General features: G+C 46.1%; 3 protein-coding genes across 6 annotated transcripts in view; 2 read left to right on the top strand and 1 right to left on the bottom strand.

Annotated features, from left to right (window-relative positions):
* The first annotated feature begins 374 nt into the window (after positions 1-374).
* On the top strand, positions 375-6,939 carry memo1 (mediator of cell motility 1). Its single transcript, XM_056609700.1, has 9 exons — positions 375-795; positions 1,741-1,822; positions 1,904-1,972; positions 2,125-2,237; positions 2,655-2,766; positions 3,370-3,512; positions 3,624-3,700; positions 3,821-3,925; positions 4,134-6,939. The coding sequence occupies exons 1-9, from the start codon at positions 735-737 to the stop codon at positions 4,263-4,265; spliced, it is 894 nt and encodes a 297-aa protein (XP_056465675.1). The 5' UTR covers positions 375-734; the 3' UTR covers positions 4,266-6,939.
* A 2,120-nt stretch (positions 6,940-9,059) lies between these two features.
* On the bottom strand, positions 9,060-12,655 carry mkks (MKKS centrosomal shuttling protein). Its single transcript, XM_056608960.1, has 4 exons — positions 11,447-12,655; positions 10,953-11,134; positions 10,466-10,576; positions 9,060-10,108 (listed from the first exon to the last, which is right to left on the bottom strand). Exons 1-4 carry the CDS (start codon positions 12,429-12,431, stop codon positions 9,674-9,676), a joined length of 1,713 nt encoding a protein of 570 aa, XP_056464935.1. The 5' UTR covers positions 12,432-12,655; the 3' UTR covers positions 9,060-9,673.
* Positions 12,656-12,848: 193 nt separating this feature from the next.
* Positions 12,849-24,840, top strand: part of slx4ip (SLX4 interacting protein) — a 35,315-nt gene continuing 23,323 nt past the window's right edge. The window contains exons 1-5 of one of the 4 annotated variants that reach the window (XM_056608957.1): positions 12,849-12,887; positions 13,025-13,144; positions 13,709-13,785; positions 21,655-21,747; positions 22,599-22,719. In XM_056608957.1, coding sequence (XP_056464932.1) covers positions 13,759-13,785; positions 21,655-21,747; positions 22,599-22,719 — 241 coding nt within the window. In that variant the 5' untranslated portion in view covers positions 12,849-12,887; positions 13,025-13,144; positions 13,709-13,758. Of the gene's footprint in view, positions 12,944-13,024; positions 13,149-13,708; positions 13,786-21,654; positions 21,748-22,598; positions 22,720-24,840 lie in introns of those variants that run through there. The other 3 variants (XM_056608956.1, XM_056608958.1, XM_056608959.1) reach the window with 3 other exon arrangements.

The following is a 24,840-nucleotide window of genomic DNA, read 5'->3' as shown; positions in this document are numbered from 1 at the left end:
TATAATTAATTATAATTAATTGACTTCGTAAAATGTTGTAACAAAAAAAAGGAATGGATTGCTTAGGAGTTTTAATAGATGTTAGTAAGTTAACTGTGAATCTCGATTATGCCTCCTTCATATATGCTTGAGGGATATTGGGCATGTTTTCATTTTTTTTCCAACTTTAAATATTGGAGTCCATCTGTACACATCTACATATTGTTGTAAAATCTCGAGAATTTATTGCACGTGACCCGGGCTGAACTGGCACAATAAACGAGCTTATGCCAAACGATAGCCACGCCCGTAGGACTGGCGTCTCATTTTACACCTGTCGTTCATTGGTTAAGAAACGACCACACTGTGACGCGCCTATTTCAGACACGCCCCGTTACCTGCCTCCATATCCTCCACGATCAGTATTCTGCCCCAGAACAACACTACTCTGACAAGCCTGCAATTGCCCACTAAACCCTCGTTACAAAGACAGTTACAGGACTTTTTTTTGCTTGATTATAAAGGTAGTCGATTACCTAGTCATTCCTTTTTATAACCGGTTAAAAAAAGAAGATAAAAAGAACTACAGGCAGACTGTACACCAAAGCCTGCTAGTCCGGTAGCTTTCTGTCTGAGCTACCCCCTGAACTCAACGAGACAAAGCACTCTATTTTATCTAAAAAACGATTCCGTGGTGGTGTTTTTTCAACCCGACCAGAGTTCAGAGAACCAAGATAGGCAGCTTTGGATCCAAGATGTCGAACCGAGTGGTGTGCAGAGAAGCAAGTCACGCCGGCAGCTGGTACTCCTCCTCGGGTAACTTGTCCGCCGACCGCAGCGCTAGCACACCACCCCGCTACAGACAGGGCTTTAACCCGCAGATCGACGGTCCTCCAGCCCGTCCTCTCTCCTGCTCGCCCTCCTAACATTTTCTGTCTAGTGGTGGTAGTGACAGTGACATCTGTAGTTTTGGTTTGACACCTCGGAGGGTGAGGTTCAACTAATCCAGCTACTGATCTGAGCTAGCTGCCGTCCACTGTGCTTCTCCATTATTGCATTTGCTGCAATGGTGGTTTTAATCCCGTTAAGAAATTTGTCAGTGGATGGACAATATACATTCCCGTATTTGACTTCTGCCATTATTTATTTGGATTTTTTTTTAGATCAGGGTGTTGTATGAAAGGAAGAACAGTCAGCTTGTCTTGTATTGCAGGACTATCCGGCCCAGGCAGCTAGGCTGGCAGATGTCATAATGTAGTCATTTTGAAGATGTTTGATTTACGGAGATATTTCAGATTGATGAGTCCACGCAAAACATATAGTTCGTCCCGCTGTGTGTGAACAAAGGATTGATAATGGCTGTGCAAAACATTGAAGGTTCATATTGCCACAAAGACCCCCTCCCCCACCGTACCAACCATATAGCTTCTCTGCAAAATCAGCCCTGCTCTAGCGTCATCCATGCCCCTCCTGCTTGTTTTTCCAGACTGTTTAACCTAGCCAACCCCTTTAGCCATCATGTATGTTGATGGGTCATGGATGTCAGCCACATTCGCGTTTACTTCTCATTCTATTTGGATGTATAAACCAAACCATGTTTGCACCAAATATTCTAACCACTTGACCAGAATATAAAGATTCATATGTAGAAGCAATTTCTCTGGTTTCTAATAAACTCGAGTTGTACCAATTTTATTTGAATGGAAAGCTGTATCGAATGAATAACTAAATGCATACATGTATTTTCTGTTTATTTCCCAGGATCACAGCTGAATGCACAACTAGATAGCTGGTTGTCTCAGGCACAGTCCACCATTGGACCTGCAAGAGCCATCATTGCACCGTAAGTAGAAATGGATTCATGACTCACCGCAATGATTAATGCCATGGTGTCCACTGCTAATATTGCATCTTTGTTTTCCAGCCACGCCGGCTACACCTATTGTGGTGCCTGCGCAGCCCATGCATACAAACAAGTGGACCCCTCTGTTACGTGAGTCATTTGCTGCCACTGCTTCACACCCTAGTGAAACGCCTCATGTTTGATAGATTGCAATAGTCGGTAGAGAGTGACAATCTGTGATGGGCAGTGGTGGGGGGCATGTGTCTTGGATTCAGTGAGGTAAAGTCCTGTTGTTGCTCCAGTCGTAGGGTGTTTATTCTGGGACCCTCACACCACGTGCCCCTGTCCCGCTGTGCCCTCTCCCTTGCCGAGGTCTACAAAACACCCCTCTATGACCTGAGGATCGACCAGAAGGGTATTGACTGTGTCTCATTAAATTGGTATTGGATGATATGTCACAGCTTCACTCATAAACGGCATGGGGAAATAACACACAGAGCCACACTGTGCCTATTTGTTCTGCTATAATCATCTTGTATAATCCTATAATACTAAAGAGTGATGGAAAAGGAAAAAAACGGTTCTCTTGATTATTCTAGTCCAGAAAGCTGTGCCATGCAGGCTTTATACAGTGCTTGGAGAGACCAGACGCCTCCCTTGCTCAGAGGGCAATGGTGTGATTAATAACCAGGGCCGGAGTGCCGCAGAGCATCGACAGAGATGTCTTTAAAGTACCTTCCTCCTCGCCGTTGAAACAAAAGCAATCCAACCCCGAGAGATTTGAACAAGGTTATATATGCACACTGAAGTACCACCCCCACTTGTCTTCCAGTTTATGCTGACCTCTGGAAAACAGGCATGTTTGAGCGGATGAGTCTGCAGACAGACGAGGACGAGCACAGTATTGAAATGCACTTGCCTTACACCGCGAAAGCCATGGAGAGGTGAGCAGGCTACCATGTTGTACTGTAGAGCCTATGTTACAAGAACAACGTACGGCACACCTTGCTTCCTGTGTGCCAAGGTTTTCGGCACTTGGCACCGATACACCGGGAGCTAATAACCATATCTTTTGTTTTCTTCTTCCACTTGAAATTAACTCAGATTTCGATACATAGCCCCCAAAGTACCGCTACAAAGTGCTACGCTCACCCATGGCATGTGTTGGACATGCATAATTAATGTAGCCTTCTGTGTGGTGGGCAGCAGTTCAAAGGCCGTTTCTAGCTACTGAAACGCTGGGAGCAGGTAATGGAACGAGTCGAGCATCTACCGTCGTAGTGTGTGCGCCTAAAATGTCAGCAGCGTAGGGGGCTCACCTTCCGAAAGGTTCGAAAGAGTTCCATAGAAGTCCTTAGTGGAGGAGTCCCCCTTAGCTTTTCCTCTAGAAGGTAGCAACAGCTCTCACCTTTTTTCATATCATTGGTCAGATTTGTTGTCTTATTTGTACATTGACCTATCAATGAACTCTTAATTGTCTCGCACACACCCCACGACATATGCAGTGTAGGACACGTAGTAAAAGTATGCCACCATCCTATCTGCAGCCACAAAGATGAGTTTAGCATCGTCCCTGTGCTGGTGGGTGCACTGAGCGAGACTAAGGAACAGGAGTACGGAGCACTGTTCAGCAAGTACCTGGCGGACCCCTCCAATCTGTTCATCATCTCATCCGACTTCTGCCACTGGGGTGAGTGCCGCCTCCATTATGTCCAGCTGTTGAAAACCTTGATCATGATTGTGTATGTTGTTTTCCACTAGCTGGTGGTGTAGCTGACATTCCTTCTACCTACCTGTTTAGGTCAGCGTTTTCGATACACGTATTACGATGAGTCCCAAGGAGAGATCTACAGATCCATTGAGAACCTTGATAAAATGGTAGGTCCAGATCTAAACTGTGCTTAACATAGAATGTGTCTTAAGAAAGTTAGTTGGTTGTTAGTTAGTTAAATCTCTTCTTAAACAATCCTAATGTCTCTTGCCGTCCGGCCTCTGAAGGGGATGGGCATTATAGAGCAGCTGGACCCGATGTCTTTCACCAACTACTTGAAGAAATACCACAACACCATCTGTGGCCGTCACCCCATTGGAGTGCTACTAAACGTAAGTGCTACCACCTCCCAACTAAACCCGAAACATCCCTCAAATTAGGAACTATGTTTAGGCCTTAACATTAGTAAGGACAGCTGTAAGGAATGATAATGGTCTGGTTCTGGAAGACGAGCTGGAGGTCTTGTTCCACACTGCGTGTTCCTTTTGGACGACTTTGATCGTCAATGTGTCCGATTTTTTTTGATTCGTTGCTTTGCAGGCGGTGGCGGAGCTGAGGAAGAACGGTTTAGAAATGAACTTCTCCTTCCTGAACTACGCCCAATCGAGCGAATGCCGGAACTGGCAGGACAGCTCTGTGAGCTACGCCGCCGGGGCTCTCATAGTTCATTGAGGTCTGCCCCGTGGGGGAGGGGACCACTGCCTATTGCCATAACCTGATCCAAACCCCCCCCCACCACCACCGTCACCCACTGAGCACCCACCATCTGCAGGAAGGACCTAGAGAACCTAGAATGCCAATGACTTCCCTCCATCATCCTCGCTTAGCTCTCCCGCCGATCTCCCCTCGGTGGGGGGGTGGACCGTTTTGCTGGGATTGCAGTTTTGCTGATTTATAGGAGCCTATGGTTCAGTAGCGGGGGGGGGGGGGGGGGGGCGTGCTGGGTATTTTGGGGTGCGTAGGGTAGGAGGAGGAGGGGGTATTTTGGATCTCGTAAGGACTGGGGTTGGTCAAGTCCACTTTTTACTCCTCTAAATAGGACTGAGGATACAAGTTGAAATGTAAATTTCATTTTATCGCGACTCTCCTCCTGTGTGCTCGTGTTTTTTTTTTTTCCCCCTGAGAAAGTATGATTAAAGAGAAACTTCTAAAATGATTCAAGAGCATTTCGAGGTCACCTGGAAGAAATGGGTTTGACCGACATCCTCAAGCATTATGCTGACTGATAATAGGGGTTGCTACTACCACGGTTTGTACAAACCTGCTTATTGGTGTGGCTGCTAAAGGGCTGCATTCAACCCAGTTCACTAACCCACTGCTGTACATACCAAATACATTTACTACTATTATACTTATACTAGTCGATTTAAATATAATCCTTTATGCATCATTTTTTCTCTTTATTTAATCAGATTTTGTTAGTTTTTCTTAGATTTACTAGTATTTACAAGCAGTGTGGTGGTACAATTGAACGAGAAAGTGTTGTCATTTATGCTCCCCATTGTTTAGCTGTACCCAGTTTTCCAGCGACCCCCTCGTAGCACTGAATAGATGTATTGGCAGTGTCTGACTGCTGTCTTCATGCTGTGTGAACATACAACTACTAATTTGAATCCATAACGTTCTACAGACCTTAGGATAAAAAAATATGATTAAATCTATTTAAACAGGTAATTTAGTCAATGTTACAAATGGTCTTCTGGGCAACCGACTCAAGGACTCAGTCAAATGTAGCGTTGCAGCACATTTTCTGTGTGCCTCACTGAATCTATTCTCTTGTTACTGGTGGATCCTTCTGCTGAAGTCAAGTGTTTACCAATTTTAAAATGATGCACTCCTAGCACCCCTCCTTTTTAGAAAATAAAAACCTTGGTTTCTGGTTTCAACATGGGAATTGGTTGAGGTTTGTTAATGTTAAGATAGCCAACTGGTCAAAATCTATTGACCGCACAACTGAAAAAGCGAGTCGGCCTTGACTCATCGAATCAGTGAAGAACACCACTAAAGCATGACACACTGTGCTATTGTGCCTTCGGATCACTGCTGCACACTGAAAACCATACTTTTCCTTGTCTTATTTTACACCATACGCTCTGGTTTGTTTCTCTCTATATGTATCTTCTTTTTTTTGAGGACCCTGTATTGTCTTGAAGTTATCTTCTTTCCTACAGTAGGGAGTGGTCTCCCCCCCCCTGCCCAAAGCCCTAAGCTGAACCTCAGCACGGCTTCATTTTGAGTTTGTTTTCTGCCGTTTAATTGTTAGATGTGTTTTTATTTTTTGTATTATCTCTCTTGCATAGAGAATGGAATTTCACAAGTCACAACACCTCCAAAATATACTGCTTAAATACTCCTGCAAAGGAGCTGTTTCTAATCTCAGGTTCCACAGAGGAAACAAATCCCAAAATACAGTCAAGGCTTAAGATTCATGTTACAAAAAAAGTAAAAATATATTGAAATGGATGCATTCTCCTGTCTTTATTGAACAATAGTGATGTGTTGCTCTAACATGCAATCGAAAAAGTAACGTATTTGAGAGATTATAATTCAAATGTCTGTAAACACGGATGTATGAAATGCCCATTTAACAGTGGTGTACAATATAATGTATGTAGACAGCTTTGTGTGTCCACATTAATGCGATATGCATACAAACGTACCTCGATTTTACCAGTAGAGGGAGCTATAGTAAATGATGAATCAAGTAAACCTAAAATCTTCCCATTTCCCAGTATTGTGGTCCTTACCTCTTCTGAACATCCCTCTCCTGGTCCCATGCCGTTTTTTTGTTGGTAATTGTCCTCCACCAATGATAACCTTAACCATCAATTATATTTTTTATTCAATTTTAGTTCAATGTACAATTAACATGAATTGGGTGTTGCCATTAGACTCCATCCCAATAAAACGTTGATATAAAAGGGTGTAAACTAATATTCTAATTCCATTCACCAAGCATTCATTACTACTTACTTCAATGAATGGTGGCATTTGTCTCTGCTAGTATTGTTTGTTCTATTTCATAATGCATTCATAAAGCATTAATCTGTCCCCTGTTTCTTTAAAAAGGGTGATTGAGTTCAACAGTACTGGCATTCATGAAGGATAATCGGTAATCTCACAGTGACAGACCTTGTATCTCTACCTTTCAATCTTTCTGTTTGAGAATACTTAGTTCCCCTCTTTAGCTGTTAAAACTGCACAAACTAGAAACTGACCTTCAAATGTTCAAATTTCTCTTCACCTTTTTCAATCAAAAGACTTGGGTTACTCCTCATATTCCTTCCCCTTCTCTGTTGAAGCTTGACGGGTTGGACTCTGAATAACCCGATTCGATCTGACTGCCGACCCATTAAAAATAACTTGTTTTAAAACGGTACCGTTGATTTTCCTGTTGCTGTTACCAAGCAGTTGTCATTTACTGTAATGGTGGTCGTCTCTCTCCTTGCCAACCATGGCTCCTTAGCGCTGAGAAATGGGTGAGACCTTCCAGGGTTGAGGTCAGAGAGGACATTTCCCAAACAGCCAGGCCACCCAAATGCTGTCGCACTGCAGTTTTCTCCCCAACTGGCAATTCAAAAGCCCACTGGTTGCCAGTGAGTGATTCATTATGAGCCCTGGGTCTGACTCCTGCCGGGCAATGTGTTGGCGGGGTCCATATAACCACTTTTATATGAGTTTCTGGTTCCTTACTTCTGAAAGAGGGACATAGAAGCTGGGGGCTCCAACAACCTCTGCATATTCAGCCAACCCCTGGGCTGCTGTCAGCCGACAAGCTGAAATGTTTTTTATTAACATGTCGTGTTAGTGTGTAGCAGTACAAAAAAATACATCCTGTCTAATGATGAGCATGCAGCTCAAGATGGCTTCCTTACAGAGACTGGTGACCGAAAGGCAAAAAAAAAGTACTTTGCCCAAACTATTCTTGTGTTGGTTTCCTCACGTTTAAGAGGTGGCGTCCTAATTCTTGTCTGACTTGCCGCACTCTCTCCTTCTATTTTGGGAAGGAGTTAGCGATGCTGTCTTTTTCTTACTGATCCCCTGCTGAGATAGGCAGATCCCTGAGAACACAGGGTGCCCCAGTCCAAACCAATCTGGAGTCAGAGTTGCATTAGCCATGCTAACCTGATAAGCTGTGTAAGCTAGACGGGAATTCTGGCAGAACTGGTTACAACTGGTCGGTCTATCGTGGCAGGCCTGGTTCCCCCAGGAGCTACCTGCCCGATCCAGGCTTCACCACTCAAGTTTCTGACATGGTACAGAGGCAGCAGCGCGGGAATGTACCTGCAGTTTGTGTCAGCCGGGATGCACTACTTCCCAAGGTAATGGAGCGCAACTGGAGTGTCAAGTTTGATCAGGGTTTTGTACTGAAGGCCCTAGCAGAACCTTAATCGGTCTGATATAGATAGGCCTATTTTGTAAATTGGGGGAACGTATTTTGAAGTTGCAATAGCATCAAGGAGAAGGGTTTGTGCTCTTGAAGGAAGGATATTGATTTTCCAAAAGTAAAGTCAAAGTAAAAACAAGGTATGTTTCATTCGACAGGCTTAGTAGGCTACTGTGGCAGCTACAGATACCAGAGTGAGGGCTTCAATACGGGTTAGGGGTTCCTACTACCCCATGCTAAGAATTCATGCACATGGTATTTAGACTGTTTAACTTGGATGCTATTAGGATTACGATGCTGTGGATGAAAGCGTTCCACCAAATGGCATGTATTCATAGCTTATCTCTGTATGATTGAGATAGTGAGCAGCTGCCCGGAATGAAGAGGCGACACCACTTGGATGTCTAGAGGCTGCCAATATTTCCACTGCACTTCATCAATAACGCTTTTGCCGTTGTTATTGTTGCATTTGTCTGGCAGATATTTGTTAACACTAATGGACGCATTTACTCTGAGGCCAGACAGCTTTGCCTGACCAATAAGCGCAAAATATTGTTGCTATTATGAAACTTGGGTAATAGTAACGTATTAATAATCTTAATAGTTTTACGAATCTTGCCTTGCCTACTGCAGGGGGAAAGGAGAAACAGGAAGGATCCTCCAGAAATTTCTAAGTGGAACAAGGTGCCTCCTGTCCAATTCTTATGAGATACCCGATCCTTATTTGTATTTCAAAGGTCCATAGATCAAAGAAGGGGAACTTTTCACTAAGTATCAGGTCTGTTTCTGCTGTCTGCCTAGGGAGATAACTCGGGACTGAAATACCTCCTCATTGAACTTGAACATTTTGTGAAGTTAATAACTATATTAGTGTTTGGTAATGTCTATCAGATGACCGTAAAGAAACATGGCTTTGAAGTAGAGACAAACAGATGTGATGATGGGCACATACACAAACACGCCACATACACAAACACACACACACGCACACACACAGGAAGTGCTCAAGCAGACACATGGTTGACCTTCTGCTGCACACTAATAAGCAATATTGCGTAGTTACATAACTTTATGGAGGTAACACGCAACACATATGGGAATGATTTCATTACTTTATTTAAGGCTTCATATTTGTAAACTTATATTTATAAACTAGCTTCTAGAAAAGAGCTGCGTTCTGACCCCAAGTATCACTGTGGTGAGGAAAGTCATCAATAATGATTGATTTTTCATGTGATGCATCATGTGTTAAACAACAAGCATACGACAAAGGATATTTATAGACCAAATAATCTTTGCACTAGACGTTTATATAAGTGCATCTGGTATAAATCGAATAAAACTGAGGGCATTTTCACCTTACAGTTGTGGCATTTTAAGCGGCTGAGGCCGCTTAAAATGCGGCAAGAAATGTTTCAGAATGATATCTTCCATGTTGTAAGGAATCACTTTTCCCCACACACAAATGTTCTATGGACGCCCAAGAGCTGATGACTCCTGTGGCTTAAAAACATATCAGTAACTAATAAATCACGATTGAACGGTCTTGCACACGCTATTCAGAGCCAATACTCACACCTAGTGTTGTGATTAAAAACTGCAACTAAAATAAAAAATAAAAAAAAAATAACTATTTACTTTGGAATAACACACAATAATACACAACACTAAAATAGAATCTGTCATCTACGGCCTAGTTTTTATCTTGAACTATATATCGAATATCCTGCAAAAGATTAGCAGTTTCCACCGCAACCTGCAGTGCGTTCATCTTGGCGGCGAAACAGTCCAGTACGGCTGGCTGCGCCGCGCTAGCACGACCTCCAGGCGGCACGGCGGGAGAGAACTCGGCGTACTTGGTGCTCAGGAAGGTCCAGCTCTCCACGGACGAGCCCCTCACCAGGCCACAGCCGCAGCGACGCAGGGGCTTCCCCTCCAGGTCCGGGGCCTCGTCTACGGGGACGGCCCAGTGGTGGCCGTGGGTCAGGTCCACCATGGGGGTCCCGCCGTCGTGCTCCAGAGCCCGGGCGACGCCCTCCAGGGAGCGGGCGAAGGCCTCGGTGCCGAGGAGGTACTCTGTGGGTGAGCAGCAGAGCGACGACGTAGCCTCGGCCGCCCTTCTGATACCCTGTGAGGGGGGAAATAGAGAGGTGATTAGTGTGGAGGTCGGCTCAGAAGTCTGTATGGTGTCGGTACAAAGGAAGAAGGAATGTATCAAAATGTATGATTGGATGATGTGTTGTCGGGGGACGATATTGTTTTTATTTATTTTTATATTGTCTTTTTATTATTGAGGGAGATAGAAAGGAAGCTTTGGGGGGAGAGAGGGGGAAGACATAAAGCGAAGGACCACGGTCAGGATTCGAACCCGGGTTGCTGCAGAAAGGACTAAGCCTTTAATGGTACATGCTCTACCAAGCGACGATATTGTTTGATTTTCATTTTTAGTCTTATCGCAGCGGAGAGGGGGGAGAGGGATCAGGACCTCGTAGCGAACGTAGGCAGCCAGGTGGGTCTCGGTGCACCCCCCTCCCAGCAGGGCAGAGGGCTCTCTCAGGGTGAGCCTCAACACATGCTGGGCCTTCTGAACCACCACCTATAAAACAACCGCACGAATCATCGTGTTGTCATCATCAGATCTTATTGTATGGTTACAGTGACCTCTGCAGAAATAGAAGCAAGCTTTAGAAATATGTAATAGGTATAAACTCCCACTTTATGAATGAATAAATGGTTCTGCTGCCAGAGTCCCAAGACCAGATCACATAGCTTATCTCTGTTTGTTGCGATGAATATGTATATGATGAACATATATAGCTTAATACTTGTAGTACACTACTATTACCATACGGTAGTGCTGTGGTCCAATGTCAGGTGGGAATGTTAAACGTCTCTTCATGGAGATAAAAAGAAAAAAGAAAAAAAAGACAACTAACGTTCTAAAAGGTTTAACAATCTTGCCCAACGTTTACCTTCAGTTCGCTCAACAGGGTCTGGTTCCTGTGGCAGAGGACCATAGTGCAGATCACTGCTTCACCGGGGGCTTCCAAATGGAGCATCTTCTTGGAGCCAAAGTTTTTAACATTCAGGCCTCTTGCGAGCCCGTACGCCTCTGGTGGTATCGTGGACAATAAACTAGCCAAAGGTTGTGAACCTGATAAGAGAGTGACAATTGAGATAAAATATAAATGGAAGACTTTGGATAAAATATACTGATCATACAATACATTACATATCAATGCCAATAATACATTATCAATCAGGTCGTCAATGTTCGATGCACTTTAAAAAGTAGGATTAATAGCCCACCTATTCAAAGTAGCATTTTTATCAGAATGAGAATCTTCTTCTCATTTTTCTATCAAGCAGTAAGTAGCGGTTGTTTTGACTGCTATACAGATTATTTATATCATACGATTCATATAAGATTACAAACATGCATATATATTATAGATATGGGGCCCACCTGTTAGTTCAGCAAGGGGTTCAACGAGGGCAGCACCAAGCCTTTCCAACACCACGACGTCATGCTGATTGAGGTACTGCTGCAGCACCGGGTGGATGACCTTCTGACACACAAACAGCTCCACTCGGTCCTCCACCGCACACCGCCCCAAGACCAGCAGCTGGTCCAAGATCTGGGACTCTACGTCTGCTCCATGGTACACCTCCACCGTCCCCTCGTCCGTTTCAAACAAGTCCCCAGAGAGAGACACACTGAACAACACCATTTTCGTTGGCTGGGATTGGAAGTTATTCTTGTTGGAAAGTTTGAAATGATCTGGTATCTCCACCATCAACCCAGGGAACACAGCAGATTGTGCAACAGGAGGGCCTTCGACAGACACTGTCACTGTGCTACCTAGCCTGACATTGCCAGGAGATTCACATGGGACTGTTAGCAAAAAGGCTTGCACAGCAAGCATGCTTATGTGCAGTGCTTCTTGTTCTCTTAGCATGCACGCTGGCTTGCTGGAGATGACACTCCGAGCTAATGTGATCAAGTTCTTGCTGCTGCTGAAGTCCAACTTCACTTTGCAGCCACATTCATCTTGGTGGAGGTATGCAGTGCATATGTCCAACAGATATTGGTTTATACTGATGGACACGTTTCTTCTGAGACCAGACAGCTTTGCCTGGTCGATGAGTGCAAAACAAAGGATTGCTGCAAACAAACCACAGTCACTGAAACGACCCACATGGTTGAGGACAGAAGCTGCAATGAACTTGAGGAGAGGGTGTGACGGGGACACAGACTGGAGGAGAACCTCGGAAGTGGATGTAGTAACAGAGTGACCCCCTATGTTGTTATGGACTTGCTTAAGTTTTCCATTCGGTCCGAAACACGACGTTAAAAGCTGTTTGAAGACGTTCAGCTTTTGACAAATATCAGGGTTTTCAAGAGGCAGATCAGTGCACAACGCTGGCGATTTCTTTGAGAGACGAGACATGACTTGGTCCTAAATAGCAGTCGACAATAGGATTCTACAACCCCAAGCCATACTAAAAGAGCATGCACGACAACTGACTTGTCTTCGGTTAGGTCCAATTATCCACCTGCATAATATATGTATCTTCTCTACAAATATTCGGGGATATATGTCATAACCTTATTGTCCATGTTACCAGTGGTTTCCGAGTCAGGGATAACGCGTCTGTAGTCTGTAGTAGGAATAGTGGGGGCTACAATATTGCCTGATGAGAAAAACATCATAACAGAGACACATTTAGATCGGCAAGAATCTATATATTTTTTAAATCGGTAAATTAATTATAAAACATAGGAGTATGGCTATTGTGTTGTATTTCCCGAAACAATTCGTCAATATAAACATACTTTCTAGCTCGGCGAGCGGTTTCTGTAACGACAACATTCGGGTCCTTTTGGGGTCCATTCGCGCGAAGCGGTTAGTTGCTGAAAATGTCCTAACTTTTCCCCTGTTTTAAACCTTGTTGAATAAAGGTGCCGTTAACTACTCTACTAGTATACTAAAAATGCCTTCATCTTTTCATGTTTGCTGATAACATAAAAGTTTACTTACAGTGTATAGATGCAAACTGTCCCTGACTGGATGCGGTGATCTGACGTCACCAATAATAAAGTCATCCCGCCGCGTTTCAAACGAAGGGTGGCAGCGGAGTGAATGTACAATTGTAATATTAAGTAAGTAAGTGGATACTTTATTCACCCCCTTGGGGAAATGCAGGTATCCAGTAGCAACAGACATTACAGTACAGTTGACAAACTATAAAATGGACAAACAGTGAAAATACAACAATATCAGTCAATATAAGTCAATAGAAAACTAGCAATATTGCACATAATTAAAGAGAGCCAGAGGTAGATGTATCTATAATCTCTATCTATCTATAATCCAATTGTACATTGTCCAGTATGTGTGGGGGTTGGTTGGGGGGGAGAGATGGATGGATAGAAAGAGACAGGATAGGCCTACCTTCGCCTGAGGTGTTGTATAGTCTGATGGTTATGAAAATGTGGTACACTATGTCAGTGCCATATATTTAAAAGTCAAAGACGATATGGATAGATATTTCAATGTTGATTCTCTTTGTTCAGCCATAATGGCGCAGTTGCAAATTTAACACAATAATGTAACATTGGAGTAACTCATAGCTCATTCTAGTAACGTTATGGGTGATATTTCATATTTGAATGTGGCAACTTCACTGTTAATTGTTATACCGTTATGCTTTATATTTATTTCAGATAGCCCTGGCCCCTATTGACTGAAGGTAACTGAGTGGTCGACTAGAATCATGGCTCCTCAAAAACTTGTCATCAAGGTAAGTGGGACGTCTCAGATCAGGATACCTTAAAATACATCTGCCCTCTTTACTGTCCAAATGTTACATCTGGCGGCCATTTAATATTTTATTATTATGGCATGTTTGTGATGACAGACTGTTGAAGACACTTTTTATTAGTCTTGTTTCCATTAGAAGCCGATGATTTGTTTTTTATTCAGAATAGTCAGATAGTTTGTTAATTTAACAAGCCCTTCACAGCTCTATGGCGCTGATGCACATTATACAAGTTATTTATCCACAAGGGGGTGCTGTAGACCCGTACCACTCATCAGATACTCGGACGATGCGTTTCAAGTCACAACGGGAAGTCTCAAGGCTGCCTTGCCCCTGAATGTAGTAACGATATTGGGCGAAGAGAAAACGCTTATTATTGAACCACCAGAACTGTCCATGCTCCGTCTGCAATAATTCACATCAGATGTTCCCGCTAAGTGCAGGTAAAGCTGACGGCCCCCTCCCCTTGTTGATGTTTCATTTATTGAACCGTGTGGATGAGTGCATTGGACCTTCTCACTGATCTCCCACATCCTCCGTAATTCCTCCTGTGCCTAGTTTGACCAGATATTGCATTTATTCAGTCCATTTGTTTCCTATGCATGCCTGCATGCCCCCCCCCCCCCCCCCCCCCCCACCCTCACCCCCACAACTCCTTCAGTTTGGATGTGGGAGACTAAAGCCCTTGTTTCACTTAAGGTTGCTTCCCAGCGGGCTTATAAAAACAGTGTTATGTGGCTCTGCCTGAGAAAATGTCGAGAGTCTACGCACTGTGCTACACCAGCTGACCACAAACAAGCATAAGGGAAGGGAACTGTCCAAACAATAGCATTTAAGGCGCAACCCAGTGCTTCCCTTTCACTAAGCAAACCGCCACCAACATGTGGTTTAATGAATGGCAAAAAAAACAAACCAATGGGAAACAACAGTTTGCCCGCCTCTTTTTTGCACACACACACACACATCCACACACACACACACACACACACACACACACACACACACACACACACACACACACACACACACACACACACACACACACACACACACACACACACACACACACACTAGCCAACATGCAGATACAAACACACACACAAACCAACTCACTCTCACTCACCAACGCACCAGCCAAAGTTCAGACACACAAGTAAACTTTAATCATACTCTACTCCAGCCGATACTCACACAAAAACACACCAGCCAATACACACACACACACACACACACACACACACACACACACACACACACACACACACACACACACACACACACACACACACACACACACACACACACACACACACACAACTTTAATCATACTCTGTAGTCTGCGGCTATCTAATGTAAAAGTTATCTCCACAATGTCCAAGGGGGCTGTGTTTGAGGTGGTCCGGCCGTTACTGGGCTTTACGATCTTGGCTCCTTGCATGTTTTTCAAAAGCGGCTCCCTCAGTTGAGGCCGCCGAGCCGCAGGGGGTGCTGGAAACCTCCTTTACACACATAGCCGTGTGCCTCCATGACCCGCCACTCAGACCTCCGCTAAGAGCCCCCGGGCGTGGAGGACAGATCCTCTGCTCCGGGGCTCACCGGGCCGGTCTGGCCGGGGGCCTCGCTGGTCTGCTGCGGACCACCATCTGCCCTTCAGTGGTGTCCCGGTACCACAGGGACCCTCTTTTCCTGATGTAGCGGGTGGACCAGGGGGGGTTTCAGATTGGGTTTGAAGGGGGGGAGGGGGGAGCGCTTGAGGGATCCCAGCACTGTACTGCGTCAGAGGTTGGGATGTGCTGTGAAGTATTACTGTGGCTGAGCTCATAGCGGACCTCACATTAAGCCCTGCGCCGTGAGCAGAAACTATTCTTTCTTTTTTTTATTTGAGCTGTGATTAGGGTAGATTAGGTGGCTGACCCAGGTTCCTCTTTGATCCCCTAATCTGCTGCTCTTCTCTGGGAATGAGGACCATGGCCTTCCTTCATGTGCCTATCTCTTCTCCAGTATATCAAGGATGGCTCTGACCTTGCTTTGCATGTTGAATGTTAGCCGGAAGATATTCCTGTCTGTTCTTGCTCTTGGAATTTCTCTCCTTGGCTGTGCTCCTTTCTTATCATCAAATGTAAAAACCCTCAGGTGTCCTTTTAGGGAAAAATTCGCTTCAGTGTGCAATGCTTTTTTGGGAACAAAGCAAAACGATTCGTTCAATTATGTCTCCCTGCAACAATGATAGGACAGGCACTGGTAATTATCTAAAGAGGAACGACAGGTGAGCCCGAGAACAAAGACCGCAGGAGTGGACTTTAAAACGCCGTGAATGTGGCTTTTAAACACGGTCGTCACATTGCACAGATGTAAATACTCCCCCCAGGGCAGGGAAAGAAAAAGAGGGAGAGAGAGAAAGGGAAAGAAAGAGAGAGAGATGCAAGTTTTATTGAGTGAGGCTGCATCTGCTGCCCCTTCTATCCCAATGTAAACATCTGTGGCTGGTTAGTGTTAGCCCCTGGGCTAAGTGCAGACCAAGGGGCTCTGGTTCTTGTACAGTGTGATAGCAAAGGCAAAGGGCAGCGAGCGAGGTGGGGGGACGCTCCGCCCTTGCTCACAGCGCTTTGGGCCCCGTGCCCAACTCTGAGCAACGCCGTTGGGAGGATTTGCTGCATGGTCTGGGAGGGCGATAAGGAAAAAGGTAAAGAGTGTTTCTTGGGGGGGGGGGGGGGAACTGAGGGTTGATGTAGGCCAGAGCCTTCACCAACAGAAAAAGCGAAAGCATCGTTCAGTGTGGATTGATTGGCCGTTTGTTTATTTACTGGTCGCTGGCCAAAAATAGACTAGTTTATGGTGCTTGGGTTTGAACCGTGGGGCAGTGAGCGGGGTCGTCGCTGTAATCTTCCTGATATGTTTTCTCTCCCCTCCTCGCTGTCCATGGCACGCCACGCGGTGGATTATGGGCAGCAGGGAACTATTAGTAGGGGAAGTTGGGCTTAGCCCGCAGGAAGACTCGTTTTTCTATTCATTTACTGTGGGACGGTTCACAAAGGATGGCACAATAAAGGAGAGGGGTATTAAATATCACTTTTTGGTGCGCTCACTCATTCCCCCCCCTGCTCCCAGTTTATCATAAAAAAACAGTGGATGGCAGAGAACAAAACACCGCTGGCCCACTTTAGCGCTCCTCTCTGTGAAGGGAGACTTCCTGTGGAACTTTCTCAGCGCAGCGTTAAAGGGCCCGATCCCTGTCTGTCTGTACCATGCCTTGAGCCGGCTGTTGTATACAACAACAACAACGATACAAGTGCTCTACTCCCAATTCCCATGCTGCTCCTCTGGCACAGCGATGATTAACATGATGTTAAAAAACAGTGTGATCCATAGCACTGCACTGGGTGTTGAGTTCATTAGCAGTCTCACAACAACACGTGATAATCTGACTTTAAATCTAGACGGAGCCTGGATTGTCAGCTTGAAAACTGATATTGTGTACTGTGTACAAAGATGGTGCATCAATTATTTATCCTTATCTGCAGACATCAACGTGCTGCACTGAATCAATGGTTTTGGTCGTGTCAATTGAAAAATGAGGTAATTGAAGCTTAAGATACGCTGCTGTCTGTAGGGCATAACAATGAAAGCAGAGGAGGAAGTGAGGGGACGAATTTCATGTTAACCGATACGGTACACAGCAACATCCAACAGACTCTGCCCTGTCTAAATGATTACCTATCACACGGAAATGGGAGATGAAAGTTCAATCTTCTTCGTCAATACTTTTGTATTGTTGTTCAAAGTTGTCAAAGTAAAAACATAAACTTTAGAGCAAAAAATGCACCCTGTTTATGTATTTAGGTTAGAGTGATAGGTTGTGGAATGTTAATTTTGTGCCTTTGATAGTAGACAGAAGATTAGGCTGACTTGCTTTTTAGTTGTGTGCACCAGGAACCTTTTTAGTTTTTTTTTCTTTTCAGAGCTCCTCATCTCTGGGATACACGGTTCATTTGGTTTCCATGAATACGTCCACAAAGGTTTCTTTTTTTTTTTTTTTGCTGCTTGTGAAGTTTTGCATCAAATGGAGACGGCAGCTTGGTTTGGAAGGCTCATCACATGGGGGTCAGGGGTCATAGCCAGGGTTCACCTCACAGGACCCTCTTTGTGTTCTAAGATGGTCAATATAATCACCCGATAGGATTGTAGTTGGAGCCTTTGTGCGCGTTTAGATTCCACCAAAACCACTTTCTTAAACCTCAGGTTAGAGAGATTAAATGTTGCAGTCTTATGACAAAAATAAAGCAACCCAAGAATGCAGGGCCTTCACTGAATCCTGAAATGCGCTAGGTGAACTAATACATTCTTGTTAGTGTGATTTTGGTAGGTTGTGTTCTTGGAAATAATAAAGCCCACTATTCAGAAAACCCCTGAAAATCACATGTTGTTTGTTCGTGTGAGTGGTAGAGAAATGTTATCGTTGATGGCGAGTTCCCAGGCTAATCTTGTCTGAGGCCTGTAATGTGATAAAGGAGGACCAGGCGAGCGTGTCTGGCTCTGTGTGCAAAAAAAGAAGACAAACTTAATAAACTCACTATTTTGGTGGTCTCTTTCTCCTCTCTCTCTCTCTCTCTCTCTCTCTCTCTCTCTCTCTCTCTCTCTCTCTCTCTCTCTCTCTCTCTCTCTCTCTCTCTCTCTTTCTCTCCCTCTCCCTCTCTCTCTCTCTCTCTCCCCCCCCTTGCTATATGCTACTCAAGAGCGACCACCAGATGCCTTCCCCTTACCTCGGGATATTGATCACATTAGTTGTAATTGTAAGCCGCGAACCCTGGTGCATTGACCCCTTGGCAAATCCTGCTCTGACCATCAACGGATCGATGGCTCGGATTCAGTGTTCATTCGTCAATAACCCTCCCAGCCTTGAGTGACCCTATCTCATCGCACATCGGAAAACAATAAAGCTCTGTAACAGCTGGCCAACCGCAACTGTGTGTTGACATTTTAGGCCCCAAAAGAATGTCATGCTAGGATCCGGACACCGTTGTCGTCCCTGCATTCAGCCCGGGACTTAGCATGCCGTCGGGGGGCTTCACGGCCTTATTGACAGGGGCCCGTTCCCCACGACTAGGGTTTCCCACGGACCAGTAATTGTTGAAAGCAGTCAGCTGAAGCCACTGACAGTCCTTAGCTCGCCATGAGACAAAAGGGATCTTTAGGGGAGAGCGGTCCCCACACTGACACACACAGACGCACACATCCCGTTCTATACGTGAGAACCACCCGCATATTCAGAGCCATGCTCCGGCTCATTGCTTTTTATGTCCCTGGAAGAACGGGTGTTTAAAAATAACTTTTATGATCGCCCGATCGCCCTCTCTAACCTATGCTTGAGTACGATGATGATGGTGAGAGCATTGAATATTTTTAAGTGACTTGATTTGAGGCCTACCCCTGTTGTTGATTATTAACAACCTTTTTAATGTGTCACAGAGTCAAAGAGGAACGACATAAATCTGGGAAGTAATATAATTGTAATTTTACCATAAGACATGCGTCAGGTACTTTGTCTTTAGGGTCATTAATCGGTGCTCGGTTTTGTCTTGTTAGTTCACACAGAAACATTGTACGTATGAGTGGATTAGTAACAGTTCATCAATAAGAACAAATGTGTCCATTATTAAAATGAGAACTTGATTCCCTTCTAATTCACCGGCGCAATGTTAACCTTGAATAAACAGACAGGGGGTTGCCGTGGTTACATCTCCACAATGACATTGCAACCATTGAGCGGGGTTGAATGAGCCTTTTGAATCAGGGGCCACACCAGAGTTTCATTGCTTAGGGGTGGTGGTGTTGGGGGTGGGGACGCCATTTTATCTTTGAGATGCCGGTTCCATGCTGTGTGACAGCTATAATTCCCAAGACTCTTTTGCTGAAATCTGGGGTTGTGTAAATCAGAAAATCAGGTAAACTGGCCGGATACACTCAGTTAGTTTAATGTTTGGCTGTATTTGCATTAGTAATTGGTTACAAACTGTCCCATATGTTAAAGAGTTGCAGGCCGACGATTCCTACACACGTTGAACGTTTAATGAACGTTGACCATGTGAGGGCGCTCTCCCCACTCCACAGCGACTCGCCGTTTAGAGAACATTAAACACTGGATAAAGACAACCGCCAACTGTTGATATTCCCCTTCAGGGGAACAATGACAATGTTGAAGCAATTGCCATGTCAGTTGGACAGATTGCATCCCCATGTTGTGTACTTAAAGTAACGTGATGGTTGTATATCTGCCCCCCTCCCTCCCCAAGATACGAACATTAAAGGTACTAAAAAAATATCGTTATCTTGCAACAAGTAGCCTTGTGTCTAGAATACGTAATCCGTCATTAATAAACGTATGAATGTATCATTCATATATTTATGATAATGTATCTATGCCAGGAAAGTTAATGTCGTGGAAGATGAAGGGGCTTTCGTTTAAAAATGTTCTTCTACAAAGAATGTTCTTGTCTCAAGCAGGCTTGGGTCTGTATTGTGGTCCTGATTGAAATAACATCTCAGTGGAGACCTCGCCCCGATGAGGCCTAAACACTCACTGTTATGAAGTGACTACAGCCCGCCCCCCCGGCCGCAGTGTCCGGCCTCCGCTCCGCTTCCGGAACCGTGACCTTGGCTTGGAAGCGCATGTGTGTGTGTGTGTGTGTGTGTGTGTGCGTCTGGTATTGTCTTCATATGCGCCTCTCCGCATGTCCCGTTCCCGTCTTCGAGGCCGTCGAAGTCCGGGGGTTGAGGTGGGGTTAGGAGGGGGGGGGGGGTCTATGTCGTTGCCTTCCGCGGCCCCGGGAAGGAACTGCTCGTCGCCCGGCGCCAGGTGTTGTCACTCGGCGGGGGGGTCCTCCGCCGCCATCCATCACTTCCCGGTCCGGCGGGACGCGGGGCTCGCACGAGAGAGCCCCGGCCTCCGCCGCCCGGCTCCGGGGGACGGTGGGGGGGGGGGGGGATGGTGGTGGTGGTGGTGGTGGGGGGACGTGCCGCTCGCCCATTTGTACTCATGTGTAAACCATAATCAGGGCCGCCCGCGGACGAGATGTAACGGCGGCCTAACCAGCTGTGGCGTCTGGAGCGGGGGGGCCCTCTTGTCGGTCCCGCGTGGCCCGCCGTCGATGACATGATGACGTAGAGCGTCGGGAATCCGGCTGGCTGGGGGCCCCCCCCCCCTGGCTGGGCTTTCTGCAAGGCTAGGAATTTATAACCCCTGGCCTGCAACGGAACCTCTGTGTAACGCTCGCAGCGGTGTGTGATGCCTCAGGACAGATGTGCGCTGTTTGTGTCTCTCTGTGTGTGTGTGCGTGTATGTGTGCGTGTGTGTATTGCTGTCACCTGTGTGCAGAGAGCTGCCCGTGTCTGGACTCTGAATGCCGGGGCCACATCGAGCGACTAAGTAACATGAGCTCACGTGCCTTCGTCGTCGTTGTTGTTGTAATTACGATGGTAAAACTGGAGGAAACAGGTTCAGCCTCACCTTATTGTTTTGCGACCAGAGAGAGAGAGAGAGAGAGAGAGAGAGAGAGAGAGAGAGAGAGAGAGAGAGAGAGAGAGAGAGAGAGAGAGAGAGAGAGAGAGAGAGAGAGAGAGAGAGAGAGAGAGAGAGAGAGAGAGAGAGAGAGAGAGAGAGAGAGAGAGAGAGAGAGAGAGAGAGAGAGAGAGAGAGACCGACCCTCGGGTGACAACGCACAGGGGGTCGTTGGACGGGGTTTTGTGTCTCCCCCTGTCAATCAAAGCGCACTCTGATTTCCCTTTGTTGTCTGGAGCCCCCCCCGACATGCCCCTCAGCAACCTGTGGCTGCACCGGCCCTCTTTGTGTTGCAGTGTGGGAACGTCGCCGTGCTGGTGGACGTGCACGCACTGCCCCTGGGCGCCCGGGAAGAGGACACCAGCTGGTTGACTGCGGAGCACCTTGAGGTACGGGGCACGCAGGGGGGGGGGGCAGAGAGGAGGGCTTGGATGGTGGCTGTGGATGTATAGCTCATGTTCCGGTCGGGGGGGTGCGGTGACAATGGGAAGCTGCAGCGTGGAATCCGAAATGACTTTAAGCCTTTCTCTTTCTTCTTCCCGGGGATTCTCACGGAGAAATGCTAACTCTTTTCTTTTACAGAGACACCCATCATCCCCCCCCCCCCCCACCCTCCACATGGGAAAAATCCCTGTAGTTGACAAAACACAAGGTTCCTAGTATACCACCATAATTTTTCCTTAGAGTTCAATCAATTAATTAAATAAAATAATGAATTGATCAAAGAGCGGGTTTAAGGGAAAACCATTGCACTTGTTATTTGATATCAAAGGAGGGAGCATTGCTCGCTCCAGACACGTTTTGTGGAACAAACCGCGGCCTGCAACATCAACACCGTTTTTGCGCAGAGATATGTGCGGAGAAGTCGGGCCGTTTACGTACTTCAACCGAAGCAGTACTCGATTATATAAAATAATATAAGTGACGGTTCCTCCTACTTTGGAAGTTGCTTCTGATGCAGATAAATTGGATTAAGGCTCACTGATCGTGATCTCCGCTGTGCTGTGGTAGGAGGTAGCAGTGCTGGTTCAGGGTGCATCGTGATCCCCCCCCCCTGTGCTGTGTGGTAGGAGGTAGCAGTGCTGGTTCAGGGTGCATCGTGATCCCCCCCCCTGTGCTGTGGTAGGAGGTAGCAGTGCTGGTTCAGGGTGCATCGTGATCCCCCCCCCTGTGCTGTGGTAGGAGGTAGCAGTGCTGGTTCAGGGTGCATCGTGATCCCCCCCCCTGTGCTGTGTGGTAGGAGGTAGCGGTGCTGGTTCAGGGTGCGGTGGAGCAGAGGGTGAAGCTGCATGCCGAGCGCCTCCATAAGCCGGCCAAGCACAGGAAGGAGCTGCTGCCCGCCAAGGCCTTTAGCGCTACTGGTATAGTACACACACACACACACGTGTACAACACACACATCCACGCACACACACACACACACGCGCGCACACACACACACACACACACACACACACACACACACACACACACACACACACACACACACACACACACACACACACACACACACACACACACACACACACACACACACACACACACATCCGCCGACGCACACACACACACACCGATCTACACTAACGCACACCCACTCACCAGTAAAGCAGTAATCTACATCCACAAAAGGAGATCGCCTCAAATGTTCTGCAGTGTAGGCAGCATGGATGATTCTCTGTTTTTCTTGCAGATAGCGATCATTGAAACATTCAGAGGACGCTAATTAGAACACATGATTTATCGGCTTTGAATTCAAGCCACAGCTCATTCCTTCAACAATCAAGTCATTCATTCTCCTTTCTTCCATTCCTCTATCAATCTTTCTTTGCTGTGTCTGTCACCAGGCCTTGGATCTGAAGGGGCTTTTATTTTTTTTTATGTTGAACTTGGCTCTTTTATTCGTTCGGCGCCACCACTTGTTCCATTTAAGCTCAAGCTGCAGAGATATGACTCTTTACTGTACACAGGGGCAGGTTGCACAAATCCTCGAGAAGGGTGGGAAGGGAGTTTCAAAACATTCGGCAATGTGTGTCATGGCTACCTTCTCCCTTGGAGAGGAGTGTGGGAGGAGAAAATAACCCGACTAGTTGAGGCACGGTTGGCTTTCGACAACCAGGGTGTGACCCGTGGAGACCAGCTCTGATACAGTGCTTTTCCTATTGTGTTCCCCTGTGTTTGCCTTGGCACATCTCGCACCCGGGTTTCACATGCACGTTGGGAGGCCATTAAACACAGCCAGAGCTAACCTCTTCCCAACGTGTTTTCTTGACACGCCTTTGTTGATGAGTTGTCAGGCAGCCTAATAAAATAGAAGGAAGAATGTTATTGTCAGTCAAATAATGAATCCATCAAAACACTAAAGCCGGTGAGAACGGCATACCAAGCAATCAGATGGAGGGCTGAGGGCCCCATGGGATCCACAGTCAGCTCATAAGAAACAAACCAGATTCGGGGCCGCTGTCATCCATTCTCTGGTTGTCTGGATTGACAACAAATTGAGAAGCCGCAGTTGCACAAGACAGGACAACACGCCTGTTACCGAATGGTTATGTCACGTCTTTAGTTTAGTTTAGTTTATTAGGATCCCAATTAGCCATTACACTTGGCAACAGCTACTCTCCCTGGGGTCCACGTTTAACAAGACAAACATGCAATCAATCAACAATACACAAAAACAGGATAAAGAAGAAAAGAGAACGGTTGACAGAAAAAAGAGATAGAGAAAAGAAAAAAAAGAAAAACAATGTACAGTTATGACATCATAGAGAGGGGAAAGAAAGACATCATATATAGGTAAAATTGTTAAGTAGCAATTATGATGTTTCATAGCAACACTCCAAATACATCGCATAATCTCCACACAATCTTTGACAATCTTTAATCGTTCTTTATTTCTCTTGACCCTGGACCATTACCTGTCCAGGTGAAAAAATTTAGACAATGTGGAGCAGCCAGCAGTTAAGGGGCTGTTAACTAGAGCTCACTCAGCAGGCCTGGCCTGACTGTCAGAGGGGGATTACAGGGCAACCAGCCCCATAAAGTTTCTCCTGTAGCAAAAGAACAAGACTCTCACGCTACACCCTTTCCAGCTATGCCTTAGCCTCAGCTGCACGTGTGCGTCTGCGTGTTTGCGTCTCCATGTCTTTGTGTGTGTGTCCGCTTGTGTGTTGGTGTGTGTGTGTGTGTGTGTGTCTACGCGCGTGTGCGTGTGTGTGTGTGTGTGCACGCGGCAGGGCGTGTGTTTATCCACACAACAATCTCACATGCGTACGTGCACCTGCCCGTTGGTATGCAGATGCACAAGGGGCGCGGGCCGCGGCGTGGGCACAGTATAAACATGTTGTCAGCATTCGCACTTGCATCAAGCTCCCCGCGCGCACAGGCTGAGGTTTATTTGCAAACTTTCTCTGTGTATGCGGTCGGTGCTTTGTGCATCGTTGTGTGTGTGTACATACTCGCACAGGGAGCGACGGGGAGGGAGT

The sequence above is a fragment of the Gadus chalcogrammus genome, chromosome 15 (genome assembly GCF_026213295.1).
Source record: "Gadus chalcogrammus isolate NIFS_2021 chromosome 15, NIFS_Gcha_1.0, whole genome shotgun sequence".
Classification (NCBI taxonomy): Eukaryota; Metazoa; Chordata; class Actinopteri; order Gadiformes; family Gadidae; genus Gadus; species Gadus chalcogrammus.
This window is presented reverse-complemented; position numbering and strand designations above follow the sequence as displayed.